The sequence below is a fragment of the Gorilla gorilla genome, chromosome 18 (genome assembly GCF_029281585.2).
Source record: "Gorilla gorilla gorilla isolate KB3781 chromosome 18, NHGRI_mGorGor1-v2.1_pri, whole genome shotgun sequence".
NCBI lineage: Eukaryota > Metazoa > Chordata > Mammalia > Primates > Hominidae > Gorilla > Gorilla gorilla.
In genome coordinates this window covers 78793278-78815135 of record NC_073242.2, presented here as the reverse complement: position 1 = coordinate 78815135, position 21858 = coordinate 78793278, and the positions used below count along the sequence as shown (strand labels likewise).

Sequence of the window (21858 nt, the reverse complement as noted above, 5' to 3'; positions counted from 1 at the left end):
GTAGCTGGGACTACAAGCGACAGCCACTGTGCACCTCAGTACCATTTATTCAAGCTCATCCCCTAACCAGGGCTAGGCTCCTCCACACTGGAGGGAGGGAAGGAGCACAGGGCTGGGGCACTAGCCCTGGTTCTGCCACTAACTTGCCTTGTGCCCTGGGGACAATCTCTTGCGTCACAGGTTCTGAGAAAGCGCTGGATTGGATTGGCTCTCTTCTTCAGTGCCTTCTCCATCTAAAATTCTGTGCTTCCCTGTGGTTCTCCAATTTATTCACTGTTCTTTTAAAAACTTTTATGATCTAAAAATTTTCAGTGGCTCAGCAATGGTTTTTTTTTTTTTAAATGAAATATCTCAGATAAACAGAAGAGAATAACGACCGTCCAGGATATACCTTTCAGCTTAAGGAATCGTTCACCCAGCTGAGTGCCAGAGTGCCCTACTCTTCCTGCCCCGTTAGGGCTTGGCATTCATCACTTCCCTGTATGCCTTGCTTCTGGAGATATGTGATATTTAATTATAAATGATATCAATTCATCATTTCCCTGTATGTCTTGTTTCTGGAAATACATATAAATGGTATTTAAATACTACTGATATACATGTTTTAAAACAATATAGATACCATATTTTACCATATATATAGTTTATCTTTAGCAACTTGCTTTTTTTTTCCTCTCTCAACATTATGTTTGGAAGATTAATCCGTGTTGATACTTGTAGCTGTTTCATTAATTTTAATTGCTGCATGGTGTCCACTCTGTAAATGTACCACAATCTATCTATCGATCTGCTGTTCATGGAGATGTAGATGCTAATTTTTTTTGGCTATTACAAATCATTCTGCAGCAGATACTCTCACGGCGGACTTTCACAAACAGGAGTTTTCTAGGATATAAGCCTCTGTGGGCAGTGACTGAGTCGAAGGGCATGGCTCAAACTCTTTTCCCCGATCTCTGTCTGCCCGCTCTGCTCTCCCCACTTTAAGTACCTTCTTTCCCGGTGGTTCTAGCATATCTCCGGATTGTGTCTTAGTGTCCCCACTTGGGTCATGGGCCGAGCTCGGAGGTCAGGGGAAAGGTCAGGATGCTACAGCTAGGGGTGCCACAACTGCTGAGCACTGCTGGGCACCGTGGGGCGCTGCTCGGGGTAGATGGGCTCCAGCTGTTAGGAGGAAGTAGTTCTTTTGCTTCTTGCCCTCAGCTGTCTTAGAAAACACCCAGTCTTGGCCGGGCGTGGTGGTTCACGCCTGTAACCCCAGCACTTTGGGAGGCCGAAGTGGGTGGTTCACCTGAGGTCAGGAGTTCCAGACCTGCCTGGCCAGCATGGCGAAACCCCATTTCTACTAAAAATGCAAAAATTAGCCGGGTGTGATGGTGGGTGCCTGTAGTCCCAGCAACTCAGGATGCTGAGGCGGGAGAATCTCTTGAACTCAGGAGGCGGAGGTTGCTGTGAGCCGAGATTGTGCCACTGCTCTCCAGCCAGGGTGACAGAGCAAGATTCTGTCTCAAAAAAAAGAGAAAGTACCCTGTCTTTTTGGCAATAGCAGTAGGTGAGCAGATGAAAGAAGCCTGGGTTTGTGCTTCACTGTGACTGATAAGGGCAACCCCAGGCTATGACCTTTAGCTTGTCCTCTTTTGAGGTGGGGAAACTGAGGCTCGATGAGTCCAAGCAGATCTGAGACATCTGTGAGACCCGCTCTCACAGGAAGCTGCTCTGCTCTTTATCCCACGTTTTCTTCCCGCACCCAGTGGCCAGGTGATTCCTTTAACGGTGCTGGAAATTAATCCTGCCCTTTTATAGGTGGGAAAACAGAGCCTGGAACAGCAGGGGCCAACATTGCATTCCACTCACAGAATGCCCTCCACACAGAGTTGATGTAGGATGTTGTTACAGGTGGGGAAACTGAGGCTCGGGGAGAGGAAGTGACTCGCCTGAGGTCATGCCAAGAGTTAGGGACAAAGCTCAGATGAAATTACATACTTCCTCAGATCCCCCCGCACCTGTCCTCATTTTAGGGTATTTCTCTGCCCTGAGGAAGCTGGTGTTGGGGCGCAGATCCCAGTTGGATCTTCTGTGGGGTGAGGGGATAGTTCACTGGGTCCTAGTCCCCTCAGCTCCATCCCCGTGGGCTCCCCATAGAGAGTCCTTTCCTGACTTTGATGCAAATTCTTGCACTTTCCTGATAATATTCTGGGCTCTTCTTAACGCGAGGGGGTCAGCGGCAAGGCATCTCGGCAATTTATAATTCTTGAAAATTCTGTTTGGTGACACGAGTTAGCATTTAATAGACACCCTGCCACCTCCTCTCTCCCTATTGTGACAAGCTCCCGGCAGAATCCTTTTGAGACTAAGGGTAATTGCACCATGCTGCGAACGGGAAGACCACGTCGCGCTCGAGTGCGCCTCAAAAATGTCTTCACAATAGACAGTCAGGTACGAGTTTGCTGGGCTTCAAGGTAATGATTTAAACTTAATTTGACCCTTGATGAGGGAGCCCGTGTTTCTGATCAGATGCAGTCTTTCAGTTTGGGCTTGCCTGCCATGCCTTCAATAGTAGCACAAATAATTCCTTCATAACAAGTGCCTTTCAGAGGATGTCTGCTGCTGACAGCTAATATAGAATTATTGCCCCTGAATGCATTTCTGTAATTACTTCCCAGAGATCTGTCTTTGTGTTAGAAGACATTTCGCACTTTAGTAACATAAGTGTTTTGGGAGAGCACGAGCAATAATTATGAACAGTCTTTCCATGAAAATAAACCTAAAAAAATTATAAAAGCTAATGGTAAAATTGGTTAGAGCCAGGGAGGAATTTCATTTGAATTTGATTCATGTATATTTATTCTGAGTATAATAACCTTTCCTGCATGGAAACTTTTTTTTTTTTTTAAACAAAAGCAATAATGATACAAAGAGCCCGCTTTCTAATTTTTGAGCCAGACCGAAACTGAAAACTGATTAAAAGTGACAAGTTACTCGAGAATGAAGAAAGAAGCCTGATCGTGGAGCTCTGATAGGAGACATTTGCGGTAATGGAAAATGAAATGATTCACAGTGTGATCAATAAAAAATTAGCAGCATTTAATAAAAGGTTTCTGCTTCATGTTGACTAAAGAACATCGCCAGCAGTTTGAAATCCGAGTTAAGTGACGGTTTGAGGAGGAGCCTGGGGGTGGTGAGTGGGGTGTGGGGTGTGCGTGTGCATGTAGATCACACTGATATTGGCCATCAGGCAGAGGCAGCCAGGTCCCTGGTGTGGGTCTGGAAGTTTCCTTGGTGCGGTTCACTTGACCTTTGGCCTGTGACTAATCCCCCCATGTCTCTGCATCTCTTTGCCTAGGAATGTGAATCCAGGGGTCCTAGGCTGCCAAACAGGCCTTGCTGTCACTGGCTGGGGAGTCTGAGTGCAGTCCCCATCAAAACCCTGACCCTGAGCTGGGGACACCCCGGCTGGCCACATGTGTGCTGAGCGTGGGGACACCCCGCCTGGCCTCGTGTGTGCTGGGCCTGGGGACACCCCATCTGGCCATGTGTGTGCTCGGCCTGGGGACACCCCACCTGGCCACGTGTGTGCTCAGCGTGGGGACACCCCGCCTGGCCATGTGTGTGCTCGGCCTGGGGACACCCTGCCTGGCCACATGTGTGCTGAGCGTGGGGACACCCTGCCTGGCTGTGTGTGTGCTGAGGCTTCTCGGACCTCTGTGGCAGACGTGTCATGCTGCCCAGGCCATTGGCTTTGTTCTGTGCCCTGCTTCCAGAATCCAGGTTTCTGGAGACATCCGAGAATGTCTTACAGCCCACTTGTGGGGCTCCAAACACCCTCTTGGGGACTGATGGGAAGTCGGCAGAAAGCCGGCAGACCTGAGCAAGTGGATGAGGGTAAGCGGTGGGGAGACCCCTGGGGTCTCCTGGAGGAGCCAGCTGCTTGCATGGATCCTTGGAGGTGGGCTGAGGCTGCCACCCTCCTCCAGGGAGTGGGTGCCTAGATGGGGGTTTACTGGGAGCGGCTCCTTGGAATCCGAGTGTACTCCTCCTGGGGTGGGACAGCACGGGAAAGCCACTCCACAAGTCCTGCTCCCTTTTCTCCAGGCGCCACTTCCGTATTCCCTGGAACGTGGCTGCGCATCAGGCTGTCTCCATGCCTGGCAACTGGTTAATTTTTAAAGGCTTTTTGTGGAGCCTCTGCACTGCGACTGGAGGGAGAGGGGGCTCCCCTGGCCCTCCAGGCCCACCTGGAGGCTCGTTGGTAGGAGGATCATTGGTGGGAAGGGAGCTGCTGGCTTTTGGGTTATAACAGAGGCCCTAGAGCCGGGTCTGGGGAGTCCCTTGAGCCCCCTGTGTCCCGGGGCAGCAGGCAGGACCAGGGGCCTGCTTCGGGCTTCATTCCTGTTGTCCCATCCCTCCCTGGAAATACAGACCTGTGGCTGGATCTTTAAATGTCAGAGTGGGAAGGGCCCTTCCAGACAGCTTCTTCAACACATCCTTATTAATCACCTGCTGTGTACCAGGCCCTGTGCTGGGTGCTGAGAGGTGGATAAGGGGGAAGCAGAGTGAACAAAACTGATGCGGACTTGCCTGCCTGGAGCTTGCATGCCCAGGAGACCTTCGCACATCCAGCAAATAAAATCATGAGGACTGCTATGATAAGTGGGGAAGGAGAGGTGCCCAGCGAGCTCCCAGAGCTCACAGGGGAGGCCTGACCCTGTGGGGGTGCAGATTCACTGAGCTGAGACCTGAACGGTGAGGAGGAGTTGGGCGGGTGAACTTTTACACACTTTCTATTTTGACAATGAGGCTCTTTCTGCAAAGTGCTGCTGCGGGACCCTGGCGTGGAAGGCGGGCGGCAGCGGGGCTCCCTGGGTGTGGAGGTGTTGTCTTAGAGTTCTGCCCTCAGGCCTGCCCCTGGCACAGTGTTGAGCTGCTAATGTGCGTGGTTTTTAAAATTGCTTCTCTGTGGTCCATGCCTTAATTTACAGATGGGGCAGCTGAGGCCCAGAGAGGGCACACCTTGCCCGGAATGCACAGCGATGATGCCTGGCCCCTGGGCTCTGGGCTCTCCATTCACACCGCCTCTGTTTATCCTTGGCTCTGAGCCAAACTCCATTAGCCTGGCCGCTGGTTCCGGTTTTAGGGGTACAGATCCCTCCTCTCCCTGCTTTTCTTCCCCTAACCGGGATCCTTTTTCTGCAGCCACAAGGGGGGTGATTTGCGCCCCAGCATCCTAGCCTTAAGTTCTGCTCCAGGACTGAGAGCAATTAGGAGTGTCAGGCACTGGCGCTGGCCACAAATTAGCTGGATTTATCGAGCTCCCCACGCTGCCTGACCATCCTCCCTCCCCTGCCCACCGCCGGCCCTGCTCCCCCATCTCCCCCTTCCCAGAGACAAAACATGACAGCAAGGCGAGGGCAGAATGGTCACTGCCTCAGGAGGTCACGAGGAGGTAACAGTGCACAATTTTCATGGTTCCAGGGTGGCTTTGTCTGACCGTTCTTCATTACTGCACGCGGCGAGATCAGTTTTATTAAGATTGTAAGGCTTGGAGGAGTGACACCATTAACTACTTGCTGGAAAAATAGATTTGATTTTTTCTTGTAGGGGGTGTTTGTGGTTTATTTTTCTCCCCCCTGCTTCCCTCCTCCCCTCTTCCCTCCCTCTCATCTGCCTTCTTTTCTTTCCACTCATTCCTGACCCACTGTAGTTGAGAGCTGAGTGCAAGTGTCTGTGAGGTTGGGGAAGCTGCCATCTCTCTTTACCTTCCGGGAATTTTGTGGCAGCTGAGCCCTGCAGGGAGGGTAGAGTCATTCATTCCTGCATGTATGGAACACCCATAAAAAACAAGGTCCTTGTGACCAAATGTCAGCCTGTCCTGGTCGTGGAGCTGTGTATGGTTCTTTCGTGTGTTTGCATCTAGAACAGGGGCTGGCACATAGTAGGTGCTCAGTAAATGTTTGTTGACTGATTGAAGATGTGGAGGATTTGTGTCTGACATGGTTCCAACGTTTAGGGAGCTCACTGCTGACCAGGGCCTGGTGGGCAGAGACCTGGAGTGAGGTCACCTGGAAAGTGGTCCCATAGGGAGCATCCACAGCATGAGTACCATCCTCATTTTCTAGGTGAGGAAACTGAGGCTCAGAAGTACAAGCAACCAAGGTCTTGCACAAAAATGGACTTGAACTCAGTTCCTGAATCTCTAAAGAAGAGACACTTTCATCACTGCTTAGCTGACTGCTCTTTCTGGTGAGGAATGAGCAGATGACCCTGTGCTCTAGGGGCTCTGAGGGGCTCTTGCTGGACACACTCCATGGCAGAGACCCTCAGTGGGTAGCCCCCAGGCTGGACCGGCCCTCCAAGGCATATTGTTTAGCCCATACGGTGTTTCTTAAAACTTGAAGTCAACATTTAGAAATCATCCAGAAATTTTATAGAGAACGGTGGATTTCCTCCTTCTTCTTCTTCTTCTTCTTCTTTTTTTTTTTTTTTTTTGAGACAGAGTCTTTCTCTGTTGCCCAGGCTGGAGTGCAGTGGTGCAATCTTGGCTTACTGCAATCTCTGCTTCCCAGGTTCAAGTGATTCTCCTGCCTCAGCCCCCCCCAGTAGCTGGGATTATAGGCATGCGCCACCATGCCCGGCTAATTTTTAATTTTTTTTTGGTATTTTTAGTAGAGACGGGGTTTCACCATGTTGGCCATGCTGGTCTCCAACTCATGACCTCAACTGATCCACCCGCCTCGGCCCCCTGAAGTGCTGGGATTACAGGTGTGAGCCATGGATTTTCTTCTTTAAAAAAAAAAAAAAAAGCAGCAGGTGTGTTTGCAGTGCTGACCATCTAGAGGAGTTGAGACCCCTCCCTGGGTGGGCTTCTGTGTGCTCACTCCACACCATTCGCTTGTACATTCATTTCTGTAATTTGTGTGGTGGTGGGGGAACTGGAGTTGAGAGCTTCTCTCCACTCGTTATCCGAGTGACTGAGGGGGCTGTCTCAGCCATCGGAGCCTCAGTTTTGCCGTCTGTAAAATAGGTCTGGTGGTAACGTCTCCCTGACGGGCTGGGGGTCACGAGGCGAAAGATACAAAGGAATTGGAAGGTCTGGCCTGAAGGAGGCGATTGCCATCACACTGCTAGTCCTTTAGGTTCTAGATTTCCTGACAACTGAAGATACGTTCTCTGGAAGTTTCTAATCATTTCCGTGGGCCTCTGCAGAGGGTTGTCCTGTATCCAGTCCCTCATGGCCAGATGGAGCAGCCCAGCAAGGCTTGTGTGATGTAGCTGAGGTCAGGTTCAATGTCTCTGACGGACCTTGGCTTGAAATTCCATCCACAGAGCCACAGGCACTGACAGGGACACCGGGGCTCCCCAGACAGCCATCAGGAAGTTGCTTCCTTATTTAAGAAGCCGAACTTGGACAGCAAATTATGTGTTAAAATATTTGCCTAGAGCTCTGCTGCCAAGGGGACCCTTTAGGCTGAGTGTTAAATGTTACCCTGCTGCCTGCGCTGCAAATATTTTAAACCTGAAGATAAATAATGGCTGCCTTTTGGAATTTGGGGCCAGCAATGGATGCACAAGCCAAGTGCGGAATTGGGGTTGGTGGGCTTCTTGCCCAGCCCTGGCCACACCCCTCCTGGGGCCTGCTTGAGAGAGTGTTCATGGAGGAGAGGGTTCTTCTCTGCGAGCGGGACCCAAATGAACACTGAATAGAGGCTAAGCCAGGGCTTTGACCTGGTGCTCAGATTCAGAAAAGGCATCTTGCCCTCGGGAACATGTTTTTAGGAAACGTGCAGGCTGTTAGGGTGGAGGATATTTTTTTTTTATGAAAAAGAAATGTCGGCGGGGTACAGTGGCTCACTTCTGTAATCCCAGCACTTTGGGAGGCTGAGGTGGGATTACTTGAGGCTGGGAGTTTGAGACCAGCCTAGGCAACATAACAAAACCCCATCTCTACAAAAATTTTAAAAATTACCTGGGTCTAGCCGAGTGCATTGGCAGGCGCCTGTAATCCCAGCTACTCGGGAGGCTGAGGCAAGAGAATCACTTGAACCCGGGAGGCAGAGGTTGCAGTGAGCCGAGATTGTGCCACTGCACTCCAGCCTGGGTGACACAGCAAGACTCTGTCTTGGGGGAAAAAAATTACCTGGGTCTGATGGTGCACCTGTAATCCTGACTGCTCAGGAAGCTGATGTGGGAGGATTGCTTGAGCACAGGAGTTCAAGGCTGCAGTGAGCTGAGATCGCATCACTGCACTCCACCCTCGGTGACAGACCAAGATCCTGTCTCAAAAAAAAAAAACACAAAAAAAAACCCCAAAAAAACAACAAAAAAAACTTGTGTTGCTCCAGGGTAAAGACTTTGGAAATGGTAGGTATCTTCCTGGACCGTTCTTCCCTCAGCAACCTACAGAAGGCGGGCACAGGAACAGTGGGCTTGTGGATTGTAAGCTGATCACACCCCTTCACGGAGGAGGTGGTTCGCACCTTACTCAGGATCGCACAGTCTGGGAAGGGGAGGATTCACACTTGAACCCAGGACTTTCCTCTCCTGATGGAGTGGATTTTTTTTCTTTTGGTATGCATGGACATTTTCGTGCCTTGCAAGAGGGCCTGTGCCCTGACATTCCTTGTCCTCCTGCATCCTCAGGAGCATGTGAGGCCTCCTGCCAGACCCCTCCGGGTTTGACGCCTCCAGCTCTTGTCTGCACCACGATGCTGCACATGTTGGTTTGAATCATAACGCAGCAGCAAGACAGTGCTCACAAGCTACCATTGTCTCAAGCTGTACTATGAGCCAAGCATCTGGCTTTGTATATATCACCTTATTAAAATTATGTGACTTAATTAAATGAGTCCCAGAGAGGGCAAGTGACTTGTTCATGGTCCCCCAGCTGCTAAATGGTGGAGTGTGGATTTGAACCCAGACAGGCTGGCTTCAGAGCCTGTGATTCTTTTCTGTTTTTTCTCTGTCATCCCCGACAGTCCCTGGAACATGCATCCAGCCATCTGCTGCCTGTACGTGTCATTACTTAATGACTGTCTTTATTTCAACAACTTGGTTCCATCAGCTCCACTGCACTCCTCTACCCCAGTGTCCCGATGGCTCCTGTACAGTTGGGTTCTCTGGTAACCCCTGGATGTGCCTAGAATGTGGCGCCTGGTGGTTCTGCTTTCTGCAGGGGTGGGTGGTATGGTCTCCCATCCAAATCTGATTGGGAGAAGAAGTGAGAGGTGGGGAAGCCTTTCCAGGGCTTGCTGGCCTTGCTGGTCCTGCTGACCCCGCTGCCCTCTCACTCTTACCCGGCAGTGTTCCTGGCTCTCTCACTTTCTCCGCTCCACTGGTCTCCCTTCTCCCCTGCACCCTTCCTCCTCCCATCCATCCCTGCTCTGGCCTCCCCTATCCCCTCGAAACCCCACAAGGCTCCTATATCCCCTGATGTGGAGCTGAGCTGTGTGCCTGTCTCATAGTGGCCATGCATTCAGGTGAGCCCCGCCTCCCCACTGTGAGGTTGGAGAGGATGGCGTTCATGAGATTCAGGCTCCTTTTGGGCCTATGAGGAATCAGTGGCTCAGGTAGGGGACTTGCCTTGGTCAAGGTCACTCATGGTTGGGGGCTGAGGGGTACTGGAGCTAAGACCGGAATCTGGGTCCCCGACCAGCCCCAGCCCTGGATGCCGGCCCTTACTACTTAGCATATCCTCTTGGGCATTCATTTATTCATCTAATCACTCATTTGCCCACCCCATATTTATTAAGCATCTTTTCTGTGCCAGCCTTTGTGTGGGCTTTGAGGCCGCCAAGATGAATGGGGTTGGGGAGCACCCCGTATGTTGCAGCAAATGTGCATGTGTTATGCCTGGCACACAGTAGGCACTTAATAAGTATTTGTGGAAAGAATGAAGGAAAGAATGGGTGAGTGCGTGTGATTGTTGACCCTGGTTTGTCGCACGTCTCTCAAGCTCTGTCCTGGGTCTCTCTGTCTCGGGTGCATGGAGGCAGCTCCTGGCCCCCTGCCTCCATCCTGTGGATACTCAGCCATGTGGCCCCAGAGGTGGGACCTCTGATGGTTGCTGGGAGGTTTTCAGTGTGCCCAGGGCTTTCTGCTGACTAGCTGACTCCCGGGACACGAGGGCAAGGAAGAGGCATCCTTCTGGGTGAGTTTCTTTCTGATTCGTGTGCTGGCCAGGGGCCGACATTGGCTGACCCTTTCCTAGCTGGCCCTTGAGAGGGTGAGGCCCTGGCGGCCCTGGCTCATGACCTCGCGAAGCCCTGCTGGGAAGGTAGGAAATGTGCCGTTCTCAGACCTGGCAGCCTGTGGGCAGTCTGGTCCCCTGGGGCCTCTCCCCGTTCCCCTTTTCCTGGCAGTGGACCCAGCCAGCTGTCCCCTACCCCGTGATTTTGCAGGCATTCCCTTTCTGCCTTTCCGTATAGTGGTTAAGAGTCAGGATCAGCTGGGTGCGGTGGCTCACACCTGTATTCCCAGCACTTTGGGAGGCCGAGGCGGGTGGATCAGAAGTTTGAGACCAGCCTGGCCAACATGGCAAAACCCTGTCTCTACTAAAAATATGAAAATTAGCCAGGCATGATGGTGCTTGCCTGTAATCCCAGCTACTCAGGAGGCTGAGGCAAGAGAATCACTTGAACCTGGGAGACGGAGGTTGCTGTGAGCTGAGATTGCGCCATTGCACCCCAGCCTGGGTGACAGAGTGAAACTCTGTCTTGGAAAAAAAAAAAAAGAGTCAGGATCTAGAGTCAGAAGACCTGGATACAAATCCCTCTCTGCCCTTCCTGGCACGTGCTTTGAATGGGCTCCTGAGCCTTGTTTTTTTTTTCCTCATTGACAAAGTGGGTGAGTCCATTGCACCTACCTACAGAATAGGGATATCCATTGTACCTACCACATAGAGTTTCTGTCGTCATCGAAATGGGGCAGTGTGAGTGTAAAATGGTACCAGGAGATGCTCACACCATACTCAGCTCCCCTCAGGGTGTAGGGGAGGCTGTGCCACCTCCCTCTGTCCCTGGCAAGGCCCTCTGTCCCTGGCAAGGCCTCTGCTGCTCCTTCCCTCTAGAGGGCATGGGGCCAGCTGTCTTGCTGCACAGCGTTTCTGCAGGGTCCGCTGTCTGCTCTCAACATCATCATCTCGAATGCAAGCCCTTTCTTAAGGGCAGTAGCTCAGTGGGGTGGGAAAATTCACTACTTTTACTTTATTTTTTGAGACTCTTGCTCTGTTATCCAGGCTGGAGTGCAGTGGTGCGAACATGGCTCACTACAGCCTCCACCTCCTGGGCTGAATCGATCCTCCTGCTTCAGCCTCTCAAGTAGCTAGGACCACAGGCGTGCACCACCATGCCTGGCTAATTTTTAAAATTTTTGTAAAGATGGGGTCTCACTGTGTTGCCTGGGCTGGTCTCAAACTCCATAGGTTCTCCTGTCTCATCCTCCTAAAGTGCTAGGATTACAGGCGTAAGCCATTGTGACTGGCCTGAAAATTCAGTGCTTTCCAGTGAAACATGATTGAGGTGAAAGGTTTTGTTATTGCCTCTCTTTGCTCATAGAATGTCCCCCAAGTCCATATCTTGGGTTCGGGAAGCTGGGTTTGGGTGGGTGTGGTGTAGTGGGGTTTCCTGGTGTGGGTGTACCCTCTTCCTCCTGGCTGCAGGAAGAAGCTGGCAGGACAGGGCAACCTCATCATATGTGAGGCTGAGCCATTTGAGATTGCCAATATTCAACTTTTTTGACCTAAAAAGATGGCACCTTTATATGGTTCAATCTAATACTTATCGTCAGACAATAAACTGCACTGTGGCCCCTTCCCCTCCTTCTGCCTCTACCTGTGTGGGGATTCAGAGGCCTGCTTTTTTGAAACCAATCAATTAATTCACTCATCCATTCATTCGACATTTATTGAGCCCCTACTATATGTCCCTCTGTATGCCAGGGTTGGGGGAGGTGGCACTGAGCTAAATTAGACACAGCTCCTGCCCTCATGGAGCTTATAGTCCAGTGTGGGGCGAGAAGGTCAGCTATCCATTGCTACGTAACAAACCATCCCAAAATGTAATGGCCTGAAGCAATAATTTATTACTACTTGTCACAGTACTATGAGCTAACTGGGTTCAGCTGGCAGTCTCACTGGGTGTTTCTTGTATGGTTGCAGCCGCATGGTGTTTGGAGCTGCTGTCATCCAAAGGCTTCTTGGGGTGGGATGTCCAAGATGGTGTGCTCCCATGGCTGAAGTCGGTGCTGGAAGCTGGGAGCTGTTGACTGGAGCCCGCATGTGCTCTCTCTCCATGTGGCTTGGGCTTCATATATTATGGCTGCTGGGCTTGAAGGGGGAGTGTCCCAGGAGATGCAGGGGGAAGCTGCAAGCCTCCTTCTGACCTAGCCTCAGAAGTCTAGAATAGCACTTCTGTTGCATCCTGTTGGTCAAGGAGCCACTGAGTCTGGCCAGCCCTGAGGGGGACTGTGGAGGAGAATTCGGTCCCTCGTTATGATGAGGGAGTCAAGGTCTCCCTGCAGAAGGGCAGGTGGGGTGGGAGATATTGCTGTGGCAGTCTGTGGAAAATGCAGCCTGCCAAGGGAGAGAGAAATTAGACAAATTAGCCCACAAAAGCATGAGTGCACGTGATGCTGAGAGCTCTGACTGCAAAGGGAAGAGAGCCCTGGGGAAAGAGTAACGGGGCCCCGAGTTCCGTAGGTGCCCAGGCTGGTGGAGATATTTGGGAACTGTGTGAAGACTTAACAGAAATCTTCCTGCTGGAGATCAGGAGTGGGAAGCCCTGGACCAAAGAGACTTGGCAGTTTATGGGGTTGAAAGATGACCTTCAAGGCTGTGGAGATGGGCGATAAGTGAGAGAGATCAGCAGAGCTGTTGCTGAACCTTAGGGGCTGTGACCAGGACCCTACATGGGACTTTGAGGGGTTTTACAAACTCCCAACACCTGGCTCAGGTGTTCATTGCGTCTTGCTGTGAGGAAACCATGTAGTAGAGTGGTTAAGAGTCACATGCAGTGGGCTTGAAACTCAGCCCCACCACTTCTCTGTGGCCTCACTTAAGCTCTGTCACTTCCCAGAGCTCTGCTTTCCTCACCTGTAAAATGGGGATATGATGACATCAACTCATAAGGTGCCTGCACTTGATTAAGCATTGAGTGCTTAATCAATGCTCACTGTTCTTGGGGCATGCCTGGGCAAAAGGATGCAGGTGTGCACATCAGAAAACAGTTGTCCATCGTGGAAAGCATGAGCTCTGGGAGGTAGGGAATCTTGTCAGCTGGACGGACAGGTCGGCGTTCACAGCACTGGTTCGGTTTCTGTCCCATGCACATGGCCCTGAGGGAGAGGTCCCTGATTTGAAATCCATTTGGCTCGGGCCTTCCCTGAGCGAGCTGTCTTCATGCTGCTGCAGACAGCCCCCAGGAGGACAGGGGAGGAGCCAGAGGGAAAGGCGCCAGCTGTTTTCGGGAAGCCCTCCCCAGCCCTGGAGGCCTCTGCAGAAAAGCATTGAGCCATTGGCCTTCTCCTCGGCCTGTTGAAGTTGCTTCACGGGGCTCTGGGGTGGTTGGAGGAACCAGTGAGCTGCAGTTCTAGCCCAGGTCATAGAAATGAGCCGGCGCCTGTGATGGGACTCACAAGGCAGGGCCAGGTGCTGGGCCTCTGGGCCCTACGTTCTCTGAGTTTGCATAGGTGGTGTCCAGACTCAGGACAGGGACCAGTTGAGGGGCCTCTGGGGCTGGACAGAGCAGCACACAGGACAGGCGGAGCTGGGTTGAAGGAGTAGGGAAGGTCCAATCATTCCATCCCCAGGACTTACTGAGCAACCGATCAGGTGGGCCTGGAAAAGAGGAACCCCAGACGGTCTCCAGGTAGGACTGATGTCCTTGGAGCTCCTTGGAGTTAGAACTTCTGCCTCCTGGGCCTTGGAGAGCTTGGGGCTCCAACAGGCCCAGGGACTTCAGGAAAGGTGTGCTGCTTAATGAACACGTGAACATGTAGATTCGATCCTGGCATGGCTTTGGGTGGCCTTGCAGAGGCTCAGTTTTCTCATCTGCAAATGGAAAAATAACACCATTTATTCTTTTGTCTTATGGTGAGGTTCAGAAACTCCTGGGCATGAAAGTGCATTGCAAGAGGCAAACCCTGCCTGGGGTGGAGGCCTTCCTGTTCTCCAGCGCCTGATTCTGCTGAATCAGCAGAGGGGCCCTTGGGTCTTCAGGGAAGTCCCACTCCCCAAAACTTCTTCAGGCCCCTGAGTCTTCCCTGTCTTGTGTCACCTCCCTGAGGGCCAGGCTGGGACCCCTTGGGAGCCCAGAGGATGAGGTCCGCGCCTTTGTGTGGCCTGAGCTCGCCTCCGTCTCCATCCCTTTCTGCACAGCCACCCTCCCTTCCCATTAGTAGCCGGCCATAGGGGAGGTGACAGTTGCTTAAAACAGATTTATACTCTTGGATGACTTTATGGGTTTTTGCCTTATAAAAACCTGAGAGTTGACATTCTGATTTATCTACTCCCGAGTCAACAGGATGTACCAGATTTAAAGAGATCAAATACATTGTCAGGTTTGTGGTTCCAGTTGTGGATTAGATGAGCTATTATAGAAAGTGCTGCCAAGTAAATACGGCAAAAAAATAACGAGGGGATAATTTAAATATGTCTATTAAGTTGTGTGTTAAGTAAAGTAGCGCAAGTGTGGTGCTGATTGTAACTTATTATCTGGAGAGTCGGTGTAGTAGATAAAGCCAGAATTATGGCTCTTTTATTTTCCCTTTCTACAGAACATTTTTTTTATTAAGGAAAGACTGTAAACGAGGAATTTCGGAGACGGGCACTTGACTGTGTAACCATGGTTGTGTGATGACTTACAATATCGAAGGCTCCAAATGATATTTCTCATTTCTTTGCTTTCTATTTCTTACCCTCACTGCAGCGGCAGATCAGATTCCCTGAGATAAATATGCTGCCTGGCTTTTAATGGGATTTCTGTATTGCCAGGAGTTGGCGCGTTCTGATAATAAAAGAACCTAAAAACTGTACATCCCTTAATTGGTAAGAAGAGAGATGTTTTGATGGGCCACAAATGGAAACACTGATTTTTACTGCCTCCGCGCAGTTCCAGGCGGCGTGTCGTGCAACGTTCCCCGCCTTGGAAGGAAGCAGCTGGCTCTCCGATGAGCCGATTTGTGTTCCCAGGTTCTTGATGTCGGGTGCTTGGAAGGGCATGTTCTGTGCAGACGGGAGAAATAGAGCCCTTATAATATTATCTGTTTCCAAATTGAAATATTCATAGGACTGTGGTTTCCACCTTGAATTGAGTGCATTCTTTGCTTCGTGTCTCTCTTTCTTGCTTTGGCGCCCGCCCTCAGGGGTTTGCAGGTTGTGCACTGAGCCTTTTCCTGTAACTGTGATGTTGCATGCGCACACATGTACATACAGGTGCACATACACGCACTTTTGCATATGTATATATGCTTTCAAAAACACCTTTATGGATAATAAGATCTCTTTCTTTGATTTAAATCAGTGCAGCTAGTTTCCGGATGGGTAAATCTGTTTTCCAGGACAGGCTGTGGGAAGAGACAACACACACTTTTATTTTCCAATCCGAGGGTCTCTGCATTTTAACAGACAAATTTTATCCATTGACATTTATTAGGATTACTGATATATTCTGTGGGTTATATTTACCATGCGGTTTTGCACTTTGATTTACACGTTCCTGGTGTGTCTTATTAATCTGTAAGATTGGGACTGTGCTCCATTTCCCACAGTTGTGCAGGGAAGTGAACTAGACCAGGAGTCACGAAGTTGAGCTGAGCCTCTGTAGGGTGCTTGGGCTGTTGCTTCTTCTGGCTGGATGCCAGGTACCTTACCTGTGAGACAAAGCTGTCCCTCTCTGCAGGGGGTTGGATCACATGATCCTTTGAGCCTTCTTTGAGTTTAGGATATGCAAGACTGTGAAATGGGGCTGTGCATATATAATGGTGGCTTTGAAGAAGCACGGAACACAGCACAATTGCAAGGCATCATTATGATTACGAATTCACTTTTCCCTATAGATTAGCCACTCTCTGCACAGTGCTAAGCACAGTAGCTGTTTTATTTTAAAGAAATCAGTGAGATCATTCCACGACTGATTCTAACTGTCTAGGCCTGTACCAGGTCACAGGTGACACTGTGCGATAAAATTTTATTTTATATTTTATATATATATTTTATATATATTTATATATATATTATATATATGTATATAAATATATATATTTATATATATTTTATATATTTTTTATATATTATTTTATTTTATATTTTTTAGAGATAGGGTCCAGGCCCAGGCTGGAGTACAGTGGCACGATCATAGTTCCCCGTAACCTCGAACTCCTGGTCTCTAGCAATCCTCCTGAGTAGGTAGAACTACAGGCACACACCACTATACCAGGCTAATTAAAGAAAATTTTTTTTTTGTAGAGATACAGTCTTGCTATATTGCCCAGGCCGGTCTCAAACTCCAGGCCTTCAGCAATTTTCCCACCTTGGTCTCTCAGAGTGCTAGGATTATAGGTGTGAGATTCCATGCCCAGCCTGGATGCATTTTAAGCTTGAGATTTGACCATCCATGGTTCTTCAAACATGTGTACTTCCTTTATTTCAGAGTTGGACATCTTTGCAAAGAACTGAGCCAACATCACTACCCTGGGAGGCCTGTTGTGTGGAAGGTGAACTTGGCTAAGAGATCTCCCAGCTCTAAATTGCAAGGCTGTGGGGAAAACTAAAAGTTTAGGTGTGTTAGGAACAGCTGATGGAGGCTTTAAAAAGGTGTGTCACTGAATCTGGTTTTTAGGAGACAAATAAGGTTTTTCACCTCTCTGATAGGTCATGGCCCCCAGCATCCGTGCACAGAGGGGAGATGACAGGAAATCCCCCTAGAAGATTTGCACCAAGAATTAAAGAATCTGGTTGAGAATTATGGCACCACATGCTACAAAAAAACCCCATCTATTAATATACTGAGAGGTGTCAAGGATAATGGACCCCGGGAGGTAGAGTAATTAAATGTATCTTAATAAATGCCGGGCGATTCTTTTAAAACCCTTTCCCAAGACCCCATCAGCTGACATGGACTGTATTCTTCCTGTTGGCAGGAGGCCTAGAAGGAGAGCCAGAGTGCGATCAGAAAACCAGCCGTGCGCTGGAAGACAGGAACAGCGTGACAAGTCAAGAGGAGAGAAATGAGGATGATGAAGACATGGAGGATGAATCAATTTACACCTGCGATCACTGTCAGCAGGACTTCGAGTCTCTGGCAGACCTGACGGACCACCGGGCCCACCGCTGTCCTGGAGGTAATGCAAAACAGCCCCAGGACTCTGACAGGTGGTTACACGGGTAATTGGACATAGCAACAGCTTGAAGCCTCAAGTGAGATTAAAGAATTAATAATGTAATTTTACAGTTAATGTCATTTTATTGTGGTGTCTTGGGTACCCTGTATCCGCCTTTTAAATACAATTAAAAATAAAAGCAACAGCTTTCTGGCAGGCAGGAATTAGATGGTGGTGCTCTGTCTCGGCCCCCTCTCCCCGCAAGCTGTGCTCTGGTACTCAGGCCATGAATGGGTGGATGTGCACCCTGAATTTCTGGAAGGCCTTTTGGAAACGCAGTAATTAAGAGGTTGTTAGTGCAAAGTTAAACAGCTTAAGTGTGGAAAGCTGCGTAAAGGAGTAAGCTCCGAGGCAGAGCTTCTGATGGGATGAGGAAATTTCAAAGGCCAAGGACAGCCCGTGAAAAAGGGACCTGTTTCCAACTCTTTGCTTGACCTCACACTTCTCTGAGTAGGAGGAGAAGGGTAGCTGGCTGCTGCTTCTGCTAGATTTGACTGGAGCTCTGTTCTCCATTTACTCGGTGCCTTGGAGAGGGTGTGTAAGACCAGTTTTCTAGGAGCTACTGAAGACTTCAGGAGTTTTGTGTGTATATATGTATTTGTCTGGGGTGATTGGGGTGGGGAGTCAGAGGGCATGTGCATTCCCTGGGATGTGGAAGCCATGCTACAGGGATGACACATTTCTGGGCTCTGAGATCTGCAGAGGGAGTCCATAGGACCTGTGTTCCTTACACAGTCTTCCTGAGAGACCTTCTTCCATCAGGGTTGTTGATGAAACTCCTTGGATACTGGTTTGTGGAAGAAAGCCTGAAATCTCAGGCCTGCATTCTAAAGGGAACCCATCACTTGTTGAGGGGAACATTTACTGGTAGGGATTAGATTGGCACCCAAAGCTCTTGCTTTTTCTACTCCTCATATCATCTTGGAATTTTGAAATTAAGTGTTTGGGGAACTGCTATGATTTGCCCTCTAGTGACGTCTGTGCCTGCACAGGGCTGGCTAGACCAAGTTCCCATTCTCAACCTCTGGAGGAACAGATATTTAAAATAATAATAATAATAATAATAATAGACCTAAGAGGAATGTTACAGTTTTGGACATTTTGGGGCCCAGTAATCCAAACCCCAGTCATTTGGAATTTGTGATATTGTAACCAGAGGCAGAGGTGATGGTTAATTTTCAATTCTAAATCAGAATTAGAAGGGACCTATGAGGTTAGCTTTTTAAGTCTCCTCACTTCCCCAAGGGAAATACTAAGGCAAAGGGAGGAAAAGGTGATTGCTCGGCCGAGGTCACATATCTGTTTGGTGGCCAGGCTAGGACCTCCTCTGGACACTGAGCTATTGACCCTCATCCTACTTGAGGAATAATATTATAGATGTTGGTATATTTCTTGATTTAGCCAAGAATTAACATGGAATCTTAACTATAAGAGAATAAAATATTGCCACTTACTTTATAATCAACTAATTGATCTAATGAAAAGTTATTCTCTTTATTTTCTAAATGCAAGAGAATAGGCCATTCTGTGTAGTTGTTAGAGCAGGGCCCCACACCTTCTGCTAAGCTGTGCTTTCTTGAGTCCCTGCAGCTCTTAGAGGCTGCCCCTTCCTCCAGCCCTTCAAATCAAGGAGATTCTCCTGTCTTTCAGTCTCACTTTTAAGAATGGTGGCATTTCGGGCTGGGCACGATGGCTCATGCCTGTAATCCCAGCATTTTGGGAGGCTGAGGCAGGCGGATCATGAGGTCAGCAGTCCAAGACCAGCCTGGCCAATATGGTAAAACCCCATGGCTACTAAAAATACAAAAATTACCCAGGCGTGATGGCACATGCCTGTAGTCCCAGCTACTTGGGAGGCTGAGGCAAAAGAATCGCTTGAACCCGGGAGATAGAGGTTGCGGTGAGCCAAGATCATGCCACTGCACTCTGGCCTGGGTGACAGAGCGAGACCCCATCTCAAAAAAGGAAAAAAAAAAAAAAAAGAATGGTGGCACTTCTAGGTGGAGAAAGGAAACTGGGAAACTGGGCTATATGTGGGGGTCTGAGCCAGAAATAAGAACTGGTAGCTAATTGTGCTTTGGTCACCAGGAAGAATCCTCCTCCCAGTGGCAAACCCTTCTCTCATCAGCCTTTGACTCCAGGTGAAATCCATGGCAGCCCTGTTTGCAGGGTCCCCAGCTGTCCTTATTGATGCTGGTGGTATCCACCGACACTCCTGCCCGCTTCCTAACAGGACCCTGCTAATGACCTCCGTGGGGATGCAGGAGCTAGGAATACCCCCAAACCCTGGAGCACTGGAAGGGAGTCAGAAATTCCTTGAAAGAATGAGGGAAACAACCTTGCCTAAGCACATCCCTGAGAAATTCATTACCGCCCGGTAAAGGCGTGACCCAGCCTGGGATAGTTTCCTAGATGTGTGAGGAGTTATTTTCCCCCAGGTCTTCGGTTCTTAGGATTACTCAATGATGGGATAAACCACCGGGAATTGTGTATGTATTATTCAAAACAGTTCCCTACCTGGAATGCCTCCACACCCTTCCATTGTGCAGTGGTTTTCGAACTGTGTTCCCAGAGGTATCTCTGGGGCTATGGTGTGGTGTGTTTGGGGTGTAGGAAGTGAGTACTGGGGCCTGTCAGACTGAGGGGGCACTGATGTCCAGTCCAGTCAGAGCGATTCACCTTAAAAGTCTGTTTTATACCTGGGGCTTTAGCATATGATGTTGTTTGAAAATTGGCCTCTGATTTAAAGGTTTGGAACTGATATAAATGTGCAATCGAAGGCTCCCCCTGGCCAGGCTGATGGGTCTGCTGGACGCTCACCACTGGTCACTCGATAGAAGCCCAACAGAGACCGTGTCCGAGAGGGCCGCGCTGGGCGCAGGCTGGGCAGACCATGGTGCCCTGCAGATGTTTCTGTGGGAACCAGAGGGTCTGCCCGCTTGGCCTGGAGCAGAGGGTCTGCTTCTCAGGAATCGTGACCTGGGGTGTGAACAACCCTCCCCTTCATAGGGACTGTTGCTGCTGGAACGTGGAGGCAGCACGTGCCTCCCCAAACGGGTATGTCCTGGCAGGGTCAGCCCTTGCAAGCCATTGGCCTTCTGGGGAGAGTGCTGTGTGTTGGGGTGTCGGGGGTGTATTTGTGGGTGGTGACCGTGAATGTGGCTCTTCCTGAAAACTGCTTCTGTGTCTTTCTATGGCAGTTGGGGTGGTGTTGAGGGGGAGATTGGGGGCAGCGTTTTGCTCCCTCAGAATCTGGGACAGTGCTGTGGTGAGGTTTGGGGGTTTTCTGAGGTGGGGGGATGCTTACCCCTCAAGGGTGGGAGGGGAGCTTCATGCCAGAATGGCCACGATGGAAGACCCCCCAGTCCCCAACCTGGAGCCCGGCCTCTGTGCTAAGGAGCCTTCATTTCCAGTTGGGAGCTTGAGAAGGCACCTCTCTGTTGTCCTCAGCAGGAGTGGCATGCCGGGCCCATGAGCTGTTGAAGCGTGGACTTTAAGGTCTCGGACAACTCCATCAAGTCCTGTTCGTCTCTCTCCCTGTCGCTCTCATTTGTGTCTGAGGAGAAACCAACCTTAAATCCATGAGGTATCAAACATTGCATTTTTATGACACAAACTGAAAAGAGCAAAAATCCAGTCCTCTCCATTCATTCTCCTGCCCTGATGTCTGTTTGATTTTTCTTTGTTCCTCTCCAGCCCCTGGCCACAGGATGCCACACGTTCGCATGCTTAGGGTTGTGAGCACATACGTTTTCACGTTCTGTGTTTGTCACATAACATGTTATGAAGGGGTTCCCATGTGGTTACCTGGTCTTCGCCATTTTTTTTTTTTGGCTAGGGGGAACTCTGTCTTTTAAATAGCAGTGCTCAAGGGCAGGTAGCTTGGGTTGCAGGTACTGTGTCCATACTCTATGAAAATATTAAATTTAGACTAAGATGTCCGTAGATGAGGCTTTTTGCCACAGTGTAGATAGGGGCTGACTGGGTAAGTGTGATGGGCTTCTCTGTTCCTAATGGAGACATTGTTTGTGGGCACCAAGTCAGGAAATGGCAAAGGATTTGGTGGCTGGCTGAATTGCCAAGGATGGGCAGTCCCTGTCAATTCAGGTCTCACTGATTTAAATCATGTTGGAACAAATAACGTCATAATTTGTGAAGCGCTGGCCAAGCAAATTTGGGTCCTTTAAACTGCAGCAGGGGGTGCTTATCATCATCTTCTAGGAGCCAGGAGGACTTGGACTGCTTTAGAAAGTTTCTCTAGGAACTGCCTGGGGTACCATAGAAGCAAGTGCAAGTGGTTTGGTTTGCCCATGGGTTGATGATGGTTTTTTATGTGCTCACTGAAGCCAGTCACCTGTGGGCCTGTAGTCTGGATTTATCACTTCCTGGTGCAAATACTCCCTTTTAAAGATACTGCAATTTATGTTGACCCCTGCTTTGGCCTGAATTAAGAGGCTGGCAGCTGGAGGGCATGTGGGCGCTCCGTCTGCG

General features: G+C 49.7%; 1 protein-coding gene across 3 annotated transcripts in view; it reads left to right on the top strand.

Moving 5' to 3' along the window:
* The window catches only part of ZNF423 (zinc finger protein 423), a 364614-nt gene that overhangs the window by 108009 nt on the left and 234747 nt on the right, over window positions 1–21858 (top strand). For all 3 annotated transcript variants that reach the window (XM_055364252.2, XM_055364250.2, XM_055364251.2), the window contains one exon: window positions 17128–17328. In XM_055364252.2, coding sequence (XP_055220227.1) covers window positions 17128–17328 — 201 coding nt within the window. The remainder of the gene's footprint in view (window positions 1–17127; window positions 17329–21858) is intronic.